The sequence below is a fragment of the Microchirus variegatus genome (genome assembly GCF_963457635.1).
Source record: "Microchirus variegatus genome assembly, chromosome: 11".
In the NCBI taxonomy this organism is placed as follows: domain Eukaryota; kingdom Metazoa; phylum Chordata; class Actinopteri; order Pleuronectiformes; family Soleidae; genus Microchirus; species Microchirus variegatus.
Window position 1 is genome coordinate 26,679,096 of NC_139812.1, and position 22,303 is coordinate 26,701,398.

General features: G+C 40.9%; 1 protein-coding gene across 2 annotated transcripts in view; it reads right to left on the bottom strand.

Moving 5' to 3' along the window:
- kcnma1a (potassium large conductance calcium-activated channel, subfamily M, alpha member 1a) overlaps positions 1–22,303 on the bottom strand; it is a gene marked incomplete at both ends in the record, with an annotated part of 217,230 nt that overhangs the window by 24,098 nt on the left and 170,829 nt on the right. For both annotated transcript variants that reach the window (XM_083897754.1, XM_083897755.1), the window contains 4 exons: positions 4,987–5,179; positions 7,138–7,362; positions 9,934–10,060; positions 17,974–18,067. In XM_083897754.1, the coding sequence (XP_083753880.1) occupies positions 4,987–5,179; positions 7,138–7,362; positions 9,934–10,060; positions 17,974–18,067 (639 nt within the window). The remainder of the gene's footprint in view (positions 1–4,986; positions 5,180–7,137; positions 7,363–9,933; positions 10,061–17,973; positions 18,068–22,303) is intronic.

Genomic DNA, 22,303 nt, shown 5'->3' on the forward strand with positions numbered 1-22,303 from the left:
CAGGGAGGTTCAGGGATCCCCGAAGCAATACCTATGATACAATGGCACTGTCTGGGCATTTGTATGTGTGTGTGTGTGTGTGTGTGTGTTTCCTTGTCCTTGTGTATGCATGAATGCATGTCACTGTGGAGTCAGAGTAAGTGTGTGTGTGTGTGTGTGTGTGTGTGTGTTCCCTCTAAAGTGAAGTATTTATCACTGGAATGGTCGCTTGATGTAAGACCCAATTATTGATGACAATAGGCTCCATCCATCGACCCTGGGAGAGGATACGGGCGAGGTACGGGGGTTCCGTACGGAGGAGGCGGCGTTCTGCGAATACGGCTCCCCCCCCCCCAGCTTATTGTTCCTCGGTGGCACCGCTATCGACGGGGCATCGCTCACTCGCGGTCGGCTGAAATAAGAGCATTGGCGTTCCCCTAAAACACGTGGAAGTGCTCTGCACTTAAGAAATAACGGCCTCTCGGAAAAATTCGACTCGTGATTTATATTCACACCGGCCGCTGTGCTGGTGGCGCTGAAGAGTCGAGTCCTTCAAACTCGCGAGTCTAACTCATGACGTGAGGGGGGAAAAAAAATCTGGAAAGCAGCAAAGGTTGCGTTGCGTTGTAAAAAAGCGCTCACTCTCCCACACCAAAGTCCGTAGAGAAAATCACTGATTTAAGCTCACGGAACACAGGAGCTGCTGCTGCCTCCTGTGGTCACTTTGTGCCACTGACGTTAATCTAAACGTTTTCGAAAGTCGAATTTGACAAAATAAGACATTTAAATTTACTGACGGAGGCAGCAATGGATCAACAACTGCTGTGTGCTGTGGTGTTCAAATCACTGTTTTTCTCTATGGGATTTGGTGTTGGTACATAATCCCCAAATCTTCATGTTTTTGAACTGTGGGAAGGAACCCGGAGAACCCAGAGAACCTGGAGAACTCAGAGAACCTGGCGAACCCAGAGACCCTGATGTTAATCTGAACAGATATTTTTGAAAGCCGAATTTGACTAAATAAGACATTTGAATTAATCTGTATGTTTTTGGACCGTGGGAAGGAACCCAGAGACCCTGGAGAACCCAGAGAACCTGGAGAATGCAGCGAACCTAGGGACCCTGGAGAACCCAGAGACCATGAAGAACCCAGAGAACCTGGAGAACACAGCATCCCTTGAGACCCTGGAGAACCCAGAGAGTCTGAAAAACCCAGAGATCCTGGAGAACCCAGAGACCCTGTACCACCCAGAGAACTCAGAGAATCCAGAGACCCTGGAGAATGCAACGAACCTAGGGACCCTGAAGAACCCAGATAACCTGGAGAATGCAGCAAACCAAGGGACTGTGGAGAATCTGGAGAACCCAGAGACCCTGAAGAACCCAGAGACCTTGGACAACCCAGAGAACCCAGAGACCCTGGAGAACTCAGAGAATCCAGAGACCCTGAAGAGCCCAGAGAAACTGGAGAACCCAGAGAACCCAGAGACCCTGGAGAACTCAGAGAATCCAGAAACCCTGGACAACCCAGAGAACCCGGAGAACCCAGAGACCCTGAAGAACCTGGAGAACCTGATGCTAATCTGAACAGATATTTTCGAATGCCGAATTTGACTAACTAAGACACTGAGTTTACCGACAGATGCAGCAGTGGATCATTAGCTCCTGTTTGCTCTGCTGTTAAATCACTGTTTTTTCTCTGTAGACTTTGGTGTTGGAGAGTAAACAAACTTCAGCTCTCAGTTAAAGACGTCTTTCACTGCTTAAGATATCGTTTTATCTTATTAAAACTTCCGTGTCGGGGACTCAATAACAGCCTTATCTTATTAGACTGATTTGATTATTTGGCTCGTCGTTAATGTGGTTAAACACACACACACACACACACACACACACAAACGTGTGTGTCGCTGTTTTGTTGTGACTAATGAGCAGCAGCTGAAGTCGGCCTGCCTGCTGATCTGCACTGGCTGCTTAATGATGATGAGGCCTGATGGGCTGCCAGGTTCGCGTGTTTGTCGGCAAACACGGACAATCTGTTCCAGACGCCGTCGCCAGATACCAGATCGCGGGGGAGCGACATCGAGTGACACGGCCATGTTGATTACATCATTAAAAAGTATTACCAAGGACGAGGCGTCGGCGGCGGCGCGTGATTAAGCGGCGAGGCACTCGCTGGAAATCAGCTGATGAAGATGACGGGGAGTAAATAATCCACTTGAAAAGGCTCCGTGAAGACAATCGACGCACTGCTCCGAAGATGCCACTCGTGACAAAACACGCAATTAGCGGACACTTAGCAGACGCTACAGGACAAACTACAGTCTCAGACGTTTAGGTTTCCCTAAAACAAACTACACCAAACCTGACATGCAAACTTGACATATAAACCAAGGACTAGAGCTGTTTCCTGACATGAACCTGAGTCCACATGAGGCCAAAGTCCAGACTCTGGGTTCAAATTCTCATCAGAAAACGTCTTACGATTGAAATATGACAAACGCAGTGGGAAACCATTTGGGTAATACGAGTTCACAACAGCGGGGAGACGTCTCAGAATTCCAGAAGAAGTCCACGGCAACTTTTGCACACAACTTTTTGTGTTCTCGTATAAAAACCCTACAGAGAATTTGAGGTTTGAAAAGCAGCTTCAGGAACTCGGACATTTCCAAGAACTCCATAAGAGTCAGGTGTCCAATCTTAGGTAAGAACATTGTCAGAAAGTGGTTTTCCGTTCATGTTTGACCATGCATTTAGACATCGTCTAAAATCCAGAACTATAGGTTCCAGAAAAAATGGTCCACAGACACAGTTTTGTTCTCATATAAAGCTCCTCTGGATTTCTGTGGACTAAAGCCAAGATCTCAGAAGACCAAGTTCATTTGAGTCAGGTGAGTCCAAACCTCGGCCTGGACATTGTGTAGAATTCATATCAGAAATCCAGAAACGTAACTTTTTGTGTTCTGGTATAAAAACCCTACAGAGAATTTGAGGTTTGAAAAGCAGCTTTAGGAACTCGGACATTTCAAGGAACTCCATAAGAGTCAGATGTCCAATCTTAGGTAAGAACATTGTCAGGAAATGGTTTTCCGTTCATGTTTGACGATGCATTTAGACATTGTCTAAAATCCAGAACTCGAGGTTCCAGAAAAGGTCCAGAGACAGACCATTTTGTTCTCATATAAAGCTCCTCTGGATTTCTGTGGACTATAGCCAATATCTCAGAAGACCAAGTTCATTTGAGTCAGGTGAGTCCAAACCTTGGCTTGGAATTTATGTCAGAAATCCAGAAACTTAACTTTTGAGTGCTCGCAGGAGAAGTTCTAGAACAGTCCACGGCAACTTAACTTTTTGTGTTCTGGTATAAAAACCCTACAGATAATTTGAGGTTTGAAAAGCAGCTTTATGTACTCGGACATTTCAAGGAAGTCCATAAGAACATTGTCAGAAAGTGGTTTTCCGTTCATATTTGACGATGCATTTAGAGATCGTCTAAAATCCAGAACTAGAGGTTCCAGAAAAGGTCCAGAGTCAGACAGTTTTGTTCTCAAATAAAGCTCCTCTGGATTTCTGTGGACTAAAGCCAAGATCTCAGAAGACCAAGTTTATTTGAGTCAGATGAGTCCAAACCTCGGTGTGGACATTGAGTGGAATTTATGTCAGAAATCCAGAAACTTAACTTTTGATTGCTCGCAGGAGAAGTTCTAGAACAGTCCACGGCAACTTAACTTTTTGTGTTCTGGTATAAAAACCCTACAGAGAATTTGAGGTTTGAAAAGCAGCTTTAGGTGCTCGGACATTTCAAGGAAGTCCATAAGAACATTGTCAGAAAGTGGTTTTCTGTTCATATTTGACGATGCATTTAGAGATCGTCTAAAATCCAGAACTAGAGGTTCCAGAAAAGGTCCAGAGACAGACAGTTTTGTTCTCATATAAAGCTGATTTCTGTGGACTAAAGCCATTTTTCTGACAAGATCTCCAAGAAGACCAAGCTCATTTGAGTCAGGTGAGTCCAAACCTTGGCCTGGACATTGTGTGGAATTCATATCAGGAATCCAGAAACTTTACTTTTGAGTGCTCACAAGAGAAGTTCTAGAAAAGTTCACAGCAACTTAACTTTAAGTGTTCCGGTATAAAAACCCTACAGAGAGTTTGAGGTTTGAAAAGCAGCTTTAGGTACTCGGACATTTATCAATACCTGAAAAGAACCCCATAAGAGTCAGAAGGGTCAAGCTAATCAGAAAATAGTTTTCTGTCCATGCATTTAGAGAACTTTGAAAATCCAGAACTAGAGATGTTGCAGTATAAGTATAAAATTTGCAGACGATCTGGACAATTTCAACAAAGTAAACAGGATTCGGTGGTCATTTTTCTGTAGTTGTGGACATTGTGTGGAATTTATATCAGAAATCCAGAAACTTATCTTCTGGGTGCTCGCAGGAGAAGTTCTAGAAAGGTCCACGGCAACTTCCCCTTCATATTAGTTGAGTATTTTGGGTAAGAAGCTTTACCCGTTAGTAGGAAAAATGTCATAAATCCAGAAATTTTGACGAGCGCACTGTGAGGAGAAGTTCCGGTGAGGTCCAGAGTGAGATTTGGGAGCAGGTTTGACAGCTTTCCGATTTCGGAACTTTAGCGCGGGTTTAGGGAAGCGTGCGATAGCCTTGGGACGAGATGTGTTCACGACATATCCGGATAATGTCCGCAAAACCCCGAGATTTGACACATCCAGGGAAGTGTTTTGTGGACATTTGTGTTCTCCCACACAGCCACTTTGGACAATTTGAAGGAAAAATCTGTACTCTGCTTGTCTTCAGGGGAACCCTTATCAGCTCCCAGTCCCACTTGTCTGTTTTGCTTACCCGGTTGCGACGTCCCTGCCAATCCCCCCCACCCCACCCTAACCCTTTTTTTCAATCACTGACTGCAGACTTCCCTGCCTCGCTGTCACAACCTGTCGCCGTCGGGCCCAGCGGTGCATAAAGAGTCCGTTAGGAGGCTCCTTACCTTGGGAATTAGCCTGCAAGACCCCGATGCTGTCATCAAACTGCATAGACTTGATGTTGAGCGATGCCAAGATGCATTCCTTATCCTGCAGCGAGGTATCTTCGATATTGTTCTGATTGGCCGACAGTATTACACACATGTCACAGAGGTTGATGTTGACAGCCCTTAAATCTGCCCGACTTAATGGCGTACCCTTCAGCAGAGAGAGAGAGAGAGAGAGAGAGAGAGAGAGAGAGAGAGAGGGAGAGAGAGAGGGATAACACAAACGTTAGAAGCGAGCAGAGCAGAGTGGAGCTCTGGGAAATTAGCTAACGAGTATTCATGTTCCGAGGCGCTGACATTCCGCCGATCTATCGGGGCAATCGGAGAATCAGAGACTCGGACTAATCTAAAGGCTAGTGTGCGCTGAGGGCTGTGTCTCGGATTCTCCTCTGATCGTCAGTCAAGTGAGGCTTAACAAGGCGGCGGGGGCCACACACACACACACACACACACACACACACACACACACACACACACACACACACGATCTGTCTTGGATATACAGGATGTGTCACTGCTCTGGAGGATGGAGGATGGAGGATGGAGGGGGGATGCGGAGTGATCGTTCAATTGAGAAAGTGTGAGATGAAATCGAACTGACAACCTTTCCTAACACGCATGTGTCGCTTCAGCGCTCCGGTCGTCCGCGCGGCACCCGTCGCGGCCGCCGCCGCCGCCGCCGCCGCCACCGCCGCCGCCACCGCCGCCGCCGCCGCGCACAATCCGGCGCGGCAAAGCGATCGCATCGCGGCGTCGGAGGCTCTTTGTCCAACTAAAGCGAGACGAAAAACACGACGGTAACAAGGACTCGTCCGAGACCTCTATTTGGACGGTGCAGCTTAAATATGATTAGCTTGGGACCGGCGCTAGTATATTTACATAAGTGTTCCCGATTAGCCGTTGGGCTAAAAATTTGGCTAAATTTGTGCGGCTAGATGTTCCGAAAGCCAATCGGCGTCGAGTATTTTTACATTACTGCAGTAGAGAAGGACAAACTTACTATAAACTGATATGTTGACATAAAAAAAACATAGCACGGATGCTAATTGTGCGCCAGACACCAGTCATAACATGGATTTAGTACTTCAGTCAATTGAGTTGAACTATTTGCGCGCTAACTGAAAACTTGCGTGACGCATCGTCGCAGAAGTCGAGGACGTCGTAGAACCTGGTATCACCTCAAAATATAATACGCTTAATTTGTTTGGTACGAATAAAGTTAGCGCTAGCTCTAGTTTTCTTCTATGAGATTACCTACAAAGTCAATGCAAAAGATGCTAACTTTGCTATAGTCACACCAGCTGTAACATTCGGTCACTTGAGTTTAAATATCGGAACTCAATGGGAAAATATTGCGTGACGCGATATGACAGTAGCTGTAGAGCATGTAAGCTAGCAAGACCAGGCTAAGTAGGACAGGGCCCGGTCCGAAATAAGCGAGGATGTTGTCCTTCCGGTTATCGTCTCAAAATATGCTTTTCGTTTATCGCACTTAACTACAAATATACTGTAGCTAGCTCAATGCTAATGTTTTGGGCTATGGGGTTACCTACAATGTCAAAGCAAAAGATGCTAATTTTGAGTCGACTGCTAACTTGAGTTCAAATATCTGAACTGAATTTGTGTGTGACACGATATAACATGAGCCAATAGCTTTTGTGATTTCACACAAGTTAAGAAATTGGGGGACAGTAGCCTTATGTGAGCTAGCAGGACAAGGCTAACATGCAAGGAAGTTGTAATTCCTGATAACGTTTCAAAATATGTGTGTGCTAATGGGCTAACAGTTTGTGCTATGAGATCACCTACAAAGTCAATGCAAAGAAGTTAGCGGATGCTAATTTTGCATCGTCACTTGAGCCAATCACCTTTTGAGGTACATGTGATCAGAAATGGGGGACAAGTACAGGCTAAGTGGGTCAAAAAATAAGAAAGGATGTTGTACTACCTGCTAATTTCTCCAAATATGTTTGTATAATATTGCTAGTTTTAGCATTAGCAGGCGAGTAGTTGAGTAACCATTGTAAATCCCTAACAGAACTTTAAATAATCGTTATGCCCCGGGTTTGGAAATGTCATCTCCCACGTCGGGTGCACGGGAACACTCACGGGTAAGATGGAGACCTTGGGGAAGTTGTGTAAAGTTTCCCACTCTCTCCGCAGATATTCCAGCGAGCCCACAAACACTATGTGCTTCAGCTCGTGGTAATGGAAGTTACTGGCTCTTAAAGGCATCACCAGGTTTCGCAGCCCCACCAAAGCGGACGTGACATCCCCAAATATACAGACCACCACATGGCCGCTGAGCACCGTCATGGACGCCTCGCTCCGAGTCTGCGGTGGGGAAAAAAAGACAAGAAGAAGAAGAAAAAGACACTATTAGACAAGTGAAAAGTCTTAAAACTTCTCTAATAAACTGTTATATTAAAATAGCGCGTTAACCAACCTTTACAACAGCAAATGTTGGGTTAACTACTATTGTGTTTATCGGACAAATGAGACAAAGAGGAATTTGAAAAACGTGGCCTTTCTTTTCTCAAAGGACACTCTGAAAAATGCAGTTTGTAAGATTATAGTTGCACGCGATACGTAAGTAAGTAAGTGTGTCACCCCGTCATAAATCAACAAAGTCAATATGACGTTTGATGTGGAAGGTTTGAGTTAATTGTACGTAAACAAAATGCTATAAATGACCACAGTTTACACAGCGTGGTCTCTTATTTCAGTGGGAAATGGTGGATTTGTAGATTTGCTACAGACGTAAACATTTACTTGAATTAAGTACCGGTACCCGATGGTACTATTTTAAGGTGATTTAATGTCCTTTAAGTAACAAATAAATGACTCTGAGGTTATTTGGCTTTGCCAGGATAAACGACCCATTTGTTAACATTAATTTAGCATAAATCTGTAGTCGGAAATACTGCTATATAATATAAAGTTTGTGCCATTAAAAGTACAGCACATTAAAAATACGATCCACGAGAGCCTGTACTGGACAAACGGGCTGATATTTTTCAGTTAGTAATCGGTAAAATATTCTAAACAGTTTAAAAAAAAAAAAAACATGACTCATGTAGAAAAATTTAAGATTCAAGGCCTAAAAAAATGTAAAAAGTTAGAACACAAAAGGGTCTAAAAGCGACAAAATTCTTATCCTAGAAATGTTTAGATTATTTACAAGGAAAATAAAATTCAATATCGATGACGTTCATTTGAATCCGTGTTAGTTCTTTATTGTTTCAACAAAAATGGCGACGAATTCGTGAAAAATTTGCCCAAACGTCGCCGTTTTCTCAGATTAAAACGGCTAATTTAGCACGCTACCATTAAAAACACCCTAATCCAGCCAGTTTCAAGTTAAATTAGGCGACTAAAAGGATCTCTGCTGCAAATAATCTCAAACTCTGTATATTGGCAATCGGTCTCATATTCCAGACAGTCGTCTGCGTATCGACAAACATTTGTTTGAGGACACGACTCGCGCGGGAGAACCTTCCGCCTTCGACGAACCATATTTTACGGTTATAATCAGGGGTTCTCAAAGTTTTGATACCTGAGGGCCAATTTAGGAACCCAACATTGGACTGAGGTTCCGCCAAAGGAAGAAAAACCAGAAAGAAATCCCATTTGTAATAATTTTAATGACTAAACTAAACTTCTTCCGTTTTACGGACAAAATAAAACATTCGAGAAAAGACAAAATAACAAAACAGATGACTCGTACGCTACTGCTAACACAAAACGTTAAAAGAACGTTAGCCCATGTTTCTCCTTAGGCTTCGTTTGACACAAACCAAAAGCTAACGTTCCTGTAACATTCTGGAAACCAGACATTGTTAGCTGGGGTAACCTATAGCGCCATGTAGCGATGCATAGATTGTGCTAAAATTCTGCCTAACCCAGTAGCTGCTGAAATTCAAGCTAGGCACTAAAAGTCTGCAGAAGCTAGCAACAGCAGCTGTGACACTGTGTCATTCTCCTGGCTAAAAGGCTAACTCGCTAACTTCTAGCTATCATCTCTGCCTTACTAGCTTGTTGTGAAGACTGTTTTTTTAAGCTTTAAACGCTTTATAATTTATTGGGTAATTACCCAGTATTTTGGCCATTGTTCTTACCTTCTAATTACAGGTTAATACCAAGTAACACATTTCTGTTACCATATATTTACTGGGTAAATAGCTAGTAATTGGGGGCTGTAGCTACCTGCTTATTACCAGCTTATAACCCAATAATACACTAAAATTCACCATATAGAAACCAGGTAAATACCCAGTATTTTTGTTTACACTTATTGGTCTGTATCCAGTAATGTCCTATAAACATTTAACAAGCTTAGTAGCTCCTGGATTAAAACTATCAACTGTAATTCATTGCGGGGGCCGCCAGAAATGTTTCTGCGGGCCGCCATTGGCCCCCCGGGCCGCACTTTGAGAACCAATGGTTATAATGAACAGGTCAAAACGGCCTTTTTCTTTCAATGTTTAAGAAAAAGTTGAGTAATTGTCCCGTTTGATTTATTTATCGCTCGATTTCGGAAACAAAGTTTATACAATGCTTACAAACTGCCGCGTGAAGCAAACCCATGCATGGACTCTTGGGATACACAGACTATTAGGAGGATATAGATATATATGTATAAATATATATATATATATATATACTTATACTGTATACAAGCAAAACAGTAAACTCACCTTGAAACAACAGAGAGGCAAAATCAGAGAGAAATTTCAATACACATTAGTTTGTGATTAGTTTGTGCCGAGTCGTGACCGAGGGGAACTTTGGCTCCTGAGCAAACTTCACTTTCGCTGCAGGGTTTTTGTCTTTGTGTGTTTTGTATTTGTGTGTTTTTGTTGTGTACATGTATGTATATAAGCCCCGCCCCCCCCCCCGACTCACCAGGATGACCTTTTCGATCTCCTTCGACGGGCACCAGTGAAACATTCCTGTCGAATCATACCTCTTCACGTTCATGTCCATGTTCTCCATATTTTCGTTTCCAGGAATTAGAAGTGGGTCGTGACGACTGAGGGGACAAAGGAACGAGAAGAACAAACAATGAAGAACATAATGAAGAAGAATTTGGTGAAATCTGTCTTTTTTTTAAAATACGCAATAAAACCTAAAACACTTAAGACTCTTTGATTTGCTTTCTAAACCACTCTCTCTCCTGCACCAAAGCCCATAGAGAAACTCAGCGATTTTTTTATCAAAGCACACACGAGTTGTTGATCCAACTCTTTTGCCTCAATCGCACAATTAAAAACGTGTTTTTTTGCGACTTTGTGTATTTAAAGGGCTTCATTTAGATTTAGCCAAGTCACCAGAAAATAATCAAACAAGGCAGAAATAGACGAGCAGCTCGTGAGTTTGTGTGAGATTAAAATGATGATTTTCTCAATGGGATTTGGTTTAGGAGAGTAAAGTGACATAAACTTTAATTTCCAACTTTAATTTTTTTTTTTTTTTTTTTTTCAAAAATTTATGTGAATATGTGTTTGAATACCATTTTAAAAGTGACATTTTCAATTAATTTACCAAGCAAAATGATTGGTTTTACCCGTTTAAAATGATTATTAGGTGTCATTACATTATATAACAGTAGTATTTGTGTTAGACGACTTATAAATAATATCCTAATATATGAGATATCAATATAAACCTGTACAAAGGCAGTTTCTCTATAAGCTCAACATAAAAACCCTGAAATATACAAAAAATTAAAAGAATAGAATATAAACTCATTGTCTACCTAAAATAAATATAGTTAATATAGTAATTTAATTTGTAAATTTAATTTAGTCATTTTGTATTTTTTTTACAAACTTAAAGTACAGTTAATAGCTTTAATTTGATGTCATTTTAGGTTAAATCTGCTCTGTTTCTTTAGCTCTTTAATTAAATAAAGGATATTGACATGATGAGAGAATTAAATAATGTGGATAAATATGGTAAAAAAAAATAAAAAAAATGCTGTAACACAAATAACGTGTATGTAACTAATATTATATATGATATAATATATAGTACGTGATTTAATCTGCCTTTAAAATCAGGGAAAAATGACAATATTTTATTAAATATCATAAATATCACATAATATTTGACGTCAAAATACGATATGAAGATAATCCAAGATGATATAATAAGGAGGGTAATTTAGATAAATACACACAAACAAGTGTCAATAAAAGGATGTAAAAATAAATAAAAGAAGAAGAAAACGCATCGTAAAATAACACGTTAATTCCGTGTTTTTCAGAATCATAAACGATGACGTAAAACACTACGAATATTTGACTCAATCAGTCGGTGAAACGGCCTCTAAAATCCACCTCTTTCTCTCGTCTCAGATATTATGATATTGATGTCGTCTCATCCTCGCTGTATTTATAACTTATTTACAGTTTCCACGGCGACGTTTAAAAAAAAAAAAAAAAAAAAAAAAACCCCAGCGAGAAGCGAACTGCACAGAGGTGAGATGTTTGAGAAAATACGGGGAGGAAGCGTCTCGGTGGATTTTGACGTACATCTCTCTCTCTCTATCGTCTATCAACGCTGTCACCGCCTGACAGGACTTTGATGTTCGTCTCTGCCTTCAGCCGACGAGGAGGAGGGAGGAAGAGGAGGAGGAGGAGGAGGAGGAGGAGGAGGAGGGAGGAAAAAAGAAAAGTCAAAAGTTGGGTGGTAAAAAAACTGTCAATTAGCCTCCGTCTCTGCTCGTCTCCTCCTCCTCCGTCAGTGAGCGTGAGGTGATAAAAAAAACACTGACAGCATTTAGTGTTTTTAACGCTCAGCCTCCGTCTTTCATCGGGAGACGGCGCCAATCAACTCCTCCTCCTCCTCCTCCTCCTCCTCCTCCTCCTCCTCCTCCTCCTCCTCCTCCATCACTTGGCTGACGGCCGCCGCTCCACCTTCGCTCTGCCAGAGACAGCCGTCGTTCACAGAGCTGTCGGCGGCGTGAGTGGCAGCCATCACTGTCACCATCATCATCATCATCATCCTCCTCCTCCTCCTCCTCGGGTTTTGAACCTCTACACCGAGGCGAGGCTCAGGCTGAGCACACATGACATCTGTGCCACGCCCAAGACAAACCAGCTGCTGCTGCTGATGATGATGATGATGATGATGATGATGATGGGGATGATGATGACGTCAGACAGGCGCCGGAGTTCGTTACCGCGGCGACCGCGTGAACGGGTGAAGACGAGGCGATGACAGGATCAGGTTTAACGCGTGAAACGTCAAACTAACTTCGACTGAAACTAAAAGACTTTTTAAAAAACAATGTCTGACGTGACACCGATTGATTGATTGATTGATTGATTGATTGACTGTGACTGAAATCTATCTCTAAACACAAGGAACGTCTGCTTTTTAATCCCAGAACGGTTTGATTGACAGTTTGATTTAATCTTGACAGGTGATTCGCTGAAGACATGAGTTTGTGTTTGGATTAAGAAAAAAATGTAGGAAATATATCAGCGGATAACGAGAAAACTTAGCTTAGCTTCGTTATAAAGTCCTGAAGACTAAGTCATGAAGATGAAGACTTAGTCATGAAGACTTAGTCATGAAGATGAAGACTTGGTTGTGAAGACTTAATCATGAAGACTAAGTCATGAAGACTTGGTTGTGAAGACTTAGTCGTCATATGAACACTTAGTCATGATAACATTAAGACTTAGTCATGATGACTTAGTCGTGAAAACGTGAAGACTTGGTCGTGAAGACTTAGTCGTAATGACTTAGTCGTGATAACATAAAGACTTAGTCGTGAAGACTTAGTTGTGATATGAAGACTTAGTCATGAAGACTTAGTCGTGAAGACTTAGTCATGAAGACTTAGTCATGATTACTAAGACTAAGTCATGATATGAAGACTTAGTCATGATAACAAAGACTTAGTCATGAAGACTTAGTCGTGAAGACTTAGTCATGATAAAGACTTAGTCATGAAAACTTAGTCGTGATATGAAGACTTAGTCATGATAACAAAGACTTAGTCATGAAGACTTAGTCGTAATAACATGAAGACTTAGTGATGAAGACTTAGTCATGATAACAAAGACTTAGTCGTGAAAACTTAGTGATGAAGACTTAGTCATGATAATAAAGACTTAGTTGTGATATGAAGACTTAGTCATGATAACAAAGACTTAGTTGTGATATGAAGACTTAGTCATGATAACAAAGACTTAGTTGTGAAGACTTAGTCGTGATAAAAAAGACTTTGTCATGAAGACTTAGTCGTAATATTATGAAGTCTTAGTCATAACAAAGACTTAGTCGTGATAACAAAGACTTAGTCGTGATATGAAGACTTAGTCATAATAACAAAGACTTAGTCATGACAACAAAGACTTAGTCGTGATATGAAGACTTAGTCATGATAACAAAGACTTAGTCGTGATATGACTTAGTCATAATAACAAAGACTTAGTCATGAAGACTAAGTCATGATATGAAGACTTAGTCGTGAAGACTTAGTCGTGATAATAAAGACTTAGTCATGAAGACTTAGTCGTAATAACATGAAGACTTAGTCATGAAGACTCAGTCGTGATAACAAAGACTTAGTCGTAATAAAAATCTTCTTCTGGGAGAAAATTTCCAGCAAAAATAAAGTAACTCTTTATTTATTTGATTTAACTGACGTTTTTTTAGTGCATAAGAAAAACATGTTTGTATGAAACATCAAACCAAATGTTTTATAAAGTTTATAAACGACAAATCATCCTCTTACACCATTTCCCCTCAGTGTTACAGTGTGATTCAAACAGAGTTGAGTTATTCCAGTGTTCCACAGACGGGGGGGGGGGGGAGAGAGAGAGAGAGAGAGAGAGAGCGTTCTCCCACAATCCCTCTCTCCCTCGACTATGAAGGCAACACTGTGGCTTTGAACACACCCCCCCCCCCCCCCCCGGGCCCCCACACCACCATCACCCCCCCATCATGCAAACTGACAAAGGCATGCTTTTCAAAAGCCCACAGCCAATCTGTTGATCATTATTTATTTACAAAGGCCTTTAGGCTGCGAGAGGCCAAATATGACTACACACACACACACACACACACAGTGCCCCCCCCCCCCCTCCCCTCTGTGCTTGTAGAGTAAAATATCCCTAAGGCGACCTCAAACAATCACTTTTCATTGTGCATAAAACACACACACCTTGTAAACTGTTACATATATATTGTAAAATACTTATTTATATATATATATATATATATATATATACACACACATATATGTGGTTTTGTGTGTGTGTGTGTGTGTGTGTGTTCATGGGGGCAGCTGTGTATGTGTGTGTGTGTGTGTGTGTGTGACGGGTAATTTGATGTGTTCGCTGAAGGCTAAGACTTGGAGAATAATAAAATAAATAAATAAATAAATAAATAAATAAATAAATAAATAAATAAATAAATAAATAAATAAAATAAATGTGCACCTATAACAGAGGAGCTGTCATCCTCGGCACACAGGAGCCGACACGGAATACACAAGCAGACCCTAAAGCAGAGAAAACTTTGACACCGCTTTGAAGAAAACGCACAACCCCCCCCCCCCCCAAACACACACACACACACACACACACACAATTTATTTTTTTTCTCCCTTGTTTCAAAAGTGAGTAAATAACTGCTCAAGAGTTATTATCACACACACACACACACACACGGGGATAATATTCGTCCTTTAAGAACACGAGAAGATAAAGACGACGACGAGGGTTTATTTATTTTCCGTCGTCGTTATTTTACTCTATTTTATTTTGAAGGGCATCGGGGATAAAAGACGACGCTGCAAACGAGAGCGCGTCGAGCTAATGGTTCTGCGTGTGTGAAGGCTTATTAAGTGTGTGTGTGAGTGTGTGTGTGTGCGGAGGCTTGACAAGCACTGGACAAAATCACACACACACACACACACCAGGAGGAGGAGGAGGAGGAGGAGGAGACGCTGCCTCAGGGAAACCAACACAAACACAAAGAATTCGACTACGACGTCAGGAAAACACAAACGCCGCAGTACGACGACGACGACGGCTCCGAAAACAAAGAGTTAAACGCCCGTAAATGAAGTAAAACGCCACTAAACGTTGTTTTTCTTGCAATAAAAGAAGTGATATTAGCATAAAAGTGAATCATTTCTACTAGAATATGAATTATATGCTCAATAAACGCAACATTTAACACCAAAAAGAACAAAATAATCCTAAAAAGGTGAATAAAAGATGTACAATTATCGTAAAAGTGAATTATTTCTAGTAGAATATGAATTATATTCTCATTAAACAACATTTAACACCAAAAAGAACAAAATAATCCTAAAAAGGTGAATAAAATATGTAATATTGTAGTAAAAGTGAATTATTTCTACTAGAATATGAATTATATGCTCATTAAACACAATTTAACACCAAAAAGAGCTAAATAATCCCAAATGGGTGAATAAAAGGAGTAAAATTATAGTAAAAGTGAATTATTTCTACTAGAACATGAATTATATTCTCATTAAACACAAACATGGAGATGAATTAACTCCAAAAAGAACAAAATAATCCCAAACGGGGGTAAATCAATAAGTAATATTACAGTAAAACTGAATAATTTCGGGTATAATTTCCAGGTAAAAGCTTAGAAATAACTGAAAAAAACTGCTGAGAGACAAATCTGCAAGAAATTAAAACCGAAAACAAACAAAATAATCCATAAAATAAACAAAAGGGTCAAAGAGAATAAGATAAAAGTATTATATTTTAAGATTATATTAAAAAAGTGAAATAATACCCATGAAAATACCTGTAAAAATTACATAAAATAACAAAACACTGTGGTAGAAAATAGGAAATAAGGTCATAGTGTTACAGTAAAATATAGTGATTTGTGTAAATATGATTAAAATATGACTTTAATGTTTATTTCAGCGACTGCCGTGTTTGTTTCTCCACGACGACGCCGACACTGACGACGATGACGACGACAATGAAAATGACGACGACCACGAAAACACATCAGCTGCGAGTGTTTCCGTCGCGTCACGTCTTCATCGTCTTCATCTTCGTCGTCGTCCTCCGAACCTCAAACACGCGAGAATACTTTTAACGTCTCAAAATCAATTAGCGGCAACTTTAATTCGGCGCGACGAGATAAAAGCGGAGAGAGGTGAAATGTTTTTATTGTTTTTTTTTAAATTCATATTTGATTGTGACGATACGACAGACACACACACACACACACACACACACACACACATTCTTGTACTTGGTGCATAATGAGGACCGGGTATAAGTGCAGGCAAAGTGAGGACCAGCATTTCCACTTTATAAATCAACCATTTTAACCTTTATAAATGACATTTTAAGGCCTTAAATTCAAATGATTGCATTTAAGACTTTTTAAGACCCCGCCGATACCCTGCAATTACAAATATCTACTTCATGAATGACATCTACAAAAAAAAACTACTGGGTGCAGTACCATGAAATGTCTGCAGGTGGAGCCCCAGAGCAAAAAGTGTGTGAAACACCAGGGCTGGAAAACGGGGTTTTTGTACTAAATTGAGGACCAGAGTTAGCATGTTTACAACCTGAGGAAGGGATTTCAATGAAGACAAAGTGAGGACCGGCCAAAATGTCCTCACTTTGTAAAAATGACCTCACTTTGTTGGTTAAAAACCCCTCACTGGTCCTCAGTATGCCAAAAGTACAAGAACACACACACACACATTCTTGTACTTGCTGCATACTGAGGACTGGGTTACTGACAAAGCATTTCCACTTTATATATCAACACAATTACAAATATCTACTTCATGAATGACATCTATAAAGAACTACTGGTTGCAGTAGCATAAAATGTCTGCAGGTGGAGCCCCAGAGCAAAAAGTGTGTGAAACTTTTACGATTTCTTTTTTTTTTTGGTCCAAAATTTTACAAAAACATTATACTTATACTATGTCCACCAATATTAAAAAAAAAATACCAAAAATGTTTGGTCCAAACTTTTACAAAAACATCATACTTATACTATGTCGACCAAAACTTTAAAAATAATTTGACCCAACATTTTTTGGTCAAAAATTTTACAAAAACACCATACTTATACTATGTTGACCAAAATTTAAAAAAAATGTGACCAAAAAATTTTGGTCCAAAATTTTACAAAAACATCATATTTATACTATGTTGACCAAAATTTTACAAAAATTTGACCAAAATTTTTTGGTCCAAAATTTTACAAAAACATCATACTTATACTATGTCAACCAAAATTAAAAAAAAAAAATTTGACTCAAAATTTTTTGGTCCAAAATTTGACAAAAACGTCATACTATACTATGTTGTCCAAAATGTGATTTTTTTTTTTTGACAAATTGAGTATAGCATGTTACAGCAACCTAAGGAAGTGATTTCAATGAAAACAAAGTGAGGACTGGCTAAAATGTCCTCACTTTGTAAAAATGACCTCACTTTGTTGGTTAAAAACCCCTCACTGGTCCTCAGTATGCCACAAGTACAAGAACACACACACACACACACACACAGTAGCCTGAGGGCACAGTGAGCGTGTGCAGGTCTCTGCTGTGATTGGTTGCCGGTGTCATTAGTGCCAGCATTGTTTAAGGAGAACATGTGGACCAGACCCGAGGAGGTGACAGCTGTGACTTTAAAGCCACGTTAAAATAAAATAAAATAATAAAATAAAAATAAATAATATAAGACTTTTCATGACAGAAATGTTATTTCAGCTCCGTCATTAACGGCCTTCGCTTCGCCTCCATCGTCTGCCAGCCTTCATTTACCCGGCAACCGTCTCACCTTCAGCAGCCTCTGAAGCGTCTGCAACCTTTTTACCCGACTGACTTCCTGCTCTCACTCACACACACATTTAAAATAAAAATAATAAAATAAAATAAAGGAAATAAGCGTCTCTTACCTCGTCATCTTGGGTGAGCAGTTGGGCGAGTTCCTCATGCCTCCGTTGCGCTGCTTCTTCTTGGGCGACAGCGCCGACGGGTGCTCGTCTTCGACTGCGGAAAACACACACACGCAACAGGAAGTCAGGAAGTGTAATAATAAAATAAAATAAAACAAAATAATAATAACAAAAACAACAACAAAATAAAACCTGGATCTGACATGACAAATAATACAAAATAAATCAAAAAATAAAAGGAAAAAAAATAAAAGAAAGGGGTGAAATTAATAAATCCAGTGTCAAAATTAGTAGTGGACGATAAAGCAGGAGAAAAACCACGCAGAAAAACCAACGTTTTTTTAAATTTTATTAAGATATTTTTAACGGCCCTGAAAACGTCCATAAGCTTCCGCAGTGACCTCGACGTGTTCGTCTACGACGTTTAAAACAAAACAAAACCTGGACCGGACTCGCCGCTGTCGCTGGATGTGAGCGGGAAAAGCAGTGACGATGACATCGATGCGGTTAAAACACATGGATTTTATAATTTTTTTAGAGTATGGATGGTTTGTTGTTTTTTGACTGCTCTCAGTGACATGTAACATGGCTGCCAGCACAAAAACAACAACAACATCAAAAAAACAAACATTTAACCACGTACTAAAATGTTCACCTAATAAAGTCTACGACGTATTAAGAACGCGTTTGTCGCTTTATTTTTGCCGTTAAACGTCCTTTTTCTGGCGAGAAACCAAAACTTGTGTCGTTTCGTAAAAACCGCCGACTCAACAGGAGTCGCTGATTCACTGCTGCCGACGTGAATACGATGAAAGTGCGTTATTTTGTGAATTCTGCGTTTTAAAAACCTTCATTTCTGATTCACTTCAGCGACACAAACTCAACAAATCAGGCAGCGGCAGAGCAGCAGCTAAAGCTAAAAACGTTGATTTTCTCTATGGGATTTGGTGCAGGAGAGCGAAAGGTCCACAAATTGGCGGCAACTAGAATTTTAAGCTAGTAGCAGCTCGTCTAATAGCGAAATAAAGTCGCGAAACTAATTCTTAAGCTATCGTAGATGAAGATTTTAACAGGTGAGGTTTTTATTAAGTGGCTAAAATGTGCGCCATTGCTAGCAGCCAGTTAGCATCCAAGACAGCAGCTTGCTAGGTGAAGACAGTGCTAACAATATGTCACAATCTCACAGGAAAAAAAAACCCCACTTAAATATCACCTTTAATATAATATAATATCTGGTACTAAAATCGCTCTTCTACAGGTCCGCCTCCATGCCAGGTTAGCATTGTCAGCACACATCAAGCTGCGCTAACGTAGCTGAGAGTCAGTGGAGCGTGAAAAGCAGCGAGTAAACGCTCGTCAAGGTCGTTTTTTACAGGTTTAGCTGAAAAATCAATGGGTTTTTTTTAAAGGTACAGTAGGCAGGATTGTTTTTAAAGGAAGTAGGAACGACCTTGGAAGACCATGACACAGGATTCCAAGATGGCCGCCAGTGACGTCAATAGTCTATTAGTAGTCAATTGCACTTAAGTGTCATTTATTTCACGTTAAATCAGTCGTACACAGAGTACTGTTTGGTTTTTATCAGTGGAAACGTTGCTACGTTGCAAAATATGCTAACAATAGCTAGCCCAAAATACTGTATATCTGCATCGTTTTCCCCCATAACTTCTCAACTGGAACGCGATAAACTCAGGCGTTGCGTTACATAACCGACTCCACTTCTGACTTACGATGTAAACTGAACGCAACATAATTAGATCTGTTGCGATAGATTAGAGCGAGAGAAATTGGCGGGAAAGTACCTCTGTCATGGCAGCCATTTTGAGAGGCCGCAGTGAATGATGGCTGCGTTCCATTTAGCCTGCAACAATACTATAGCCGCGTTTAGCTCTCGCGTCGCCCGGCGACACAGTTTCGGAAGATAATTCTGCTTCTCGACTCCGCCCGCGCCCGCCCCTGCTCTGCTGGTGTATAGACACAAACGCTCCCTCAGTTCGGTCTCGGCAGAGTAAAAAAAAACATCAAAGACGATCAACCAGAGCAGCTTTAACACGAGGCCGTGACGTTGCTAAATTTGGGATTGTGATCTCGCCTACTGCAGCTTTAAGATGAAATATTTCGTTTTTTGACACTTTTGGTGTTACGTGGTTGAGATTATTTTTGATTAAAGTTCAGCGTCTTGTCAAAGAAACAAAAGACTATTATTGTTTGGTTTTTTTAACTATTTTTTTAAAGAGGAAGTGGCGGCGATCGTCTCGACCGTCTGAGGGTTTGTTTTTTGAACAGCTTCCACGCGTTCGCGCGACACTCGACGACCTCTCGGCACAAAATGCCAAGTGCAGTCGCTGTCACTTCAGAAGCCGCATTAGTCCTTTGGTTAGGAATCAATAACACAGCATGAGATTAGTGCAACAACAAAAAAAGAATAGAAGAAGAAGAAGCAGCGGCGGCGGCTATTTCCAAAAACAACACTGTCACTTAATTTCTGCTCATAACAAAAGAAATATGACTCTAATGAAATGTCACCGTCTGACATTTCCTCTCCTGCAGGGGGGGCTACTCACAGAAACTCACATCAAAAGCACTTTTTTTTTTTTTACAAATAATTCTTCCTCTAATGCACTTTTTAATAGTAGTAATAGTAACTTCTGGATTACGATGCTAGCGATTAAAAATAATCTGCGTTAATCCATGCAAAGCTTCAGAGTTGAGCCTTCGTGCAGAAAAAACCAGAGCAAAAAAAAACGGGAGGCGACGGGGACGAGCCGGGGTGTCACCGAACTGATGCAATCGCCGCTAAACAGCGCCACCTACGGTTCCTACTGCGACCGAGCAGCACGGCGTTACTGGCGTGGTAGCGGTATTTCACCGGCAGACTGCGGGCCCGGCTCAGCCGACTCTCGGCCCGCAGGGACCTGGAGGCGGGGCCGGACAGACTGAGGCGGAGCCGCGAAGCGTCGGCGGCGGCGGCGGCGGGGGGGAGGAGACTTCCTTTACGGTTATTAACGAGCGGGACGTGGGCGGAGACTCTCGGGTCCGGGAAATGGTTGGAGGAGGAGGAGCAGGCGGCGGCGGCGGCGTTTACCGATCGCTTTATGGACGAAGGTCTAACGTCGTCCGTGACTGTCAAACAATGGAGAATAAAGAGGGTGAGAGAGAGAGAAGCGCTGACTCATGAGTTAGTGCTCAGGAAAAGATGAGTCGGCAATCCCAACGTACCGGACTATTCCCAACTATAGTTTTCTTTTTTCTTTGTTTTAGTAGGAAATGCCGAGTCGGCAATCCCAAAGTACGGCACCATACCCAAATGATTAGTCAGCATTCCCAACTATAGTATTCCTTTAACTTTATTGTTTTAGTAGGAAATGCGGAGTCGGCAATACCAACAATAGTATTCCTGCTTCTTTATTTTCTTAGAAGGAAATGCTGAGTCAGCATTCCCAACTATAGTGATCCATTTTCTTAGGAAATGCCGAGTCAGCAATCCCAACTATAGTGTTCCTGCTTCCTTTTTTTTCTTAGAAGGAAATGCTGAGTCAGCATTCCCAACTATAGCATTCCCTTTACTTTATTGTTTTAGTGGGAAATGCTGAGCCGGCATCCCCAACTATAGTGTTCCTATATCTTTATTTTCTGAGAAGGAAATGCTGAGTCAGCAATCCCAACTAAATTTTTCTTAATTTTCTTAAGAAATGCTGAGTCAGCAATCCCAACTAAATTTTTCTTAATTTTCTTAAGAAATGCTGAGTCAGCAATCCCAACTACAGTGTTCCTGCTTCTTTATTTTCTTAGTAGGAAATGTTGACTCAGCATTCCCAACTATAGTGCTCCATTTTCCTAATGTTCTTAGGAAATGCTGAGTCAGCATTCCCAACTATAGTATTCCTTTAACTTTATTGTTTTAGTAGGAAATGCTGAGTCAGCATTCCCAACTATAGTGATCCATTTTCTTAGGAAATGCTGAGTCAGCAATCCCAACTATAGCTTTCCTTGTACTTTATTGCTTTAGTGGGAAATGCTGAGTCAGGATTCCCAACTATAGTGCTCCATTTTCTTAAGAAATGATGAATCAGCAATCCCAACTATAGCTTTCCTTTTATTGTATTGCTTTAGTGGGAAATGCTGAGTCAGCAATCCCAACTACATTTTTTCTTAATTTTCTTAGGAAATGCTGACTCAGCATTCCCAACTATAGCGCTCCTTTGTCTTTATTTTCTGAGAAGGAAATGCTGAGTCAGCGATGGGGAGCGACACCATTTTTTGGAATGCCGAGTCGACATGTTTTTACCCGTTTTCCGTACTACGATCAGTTGAAGATGCTGAGTCACCG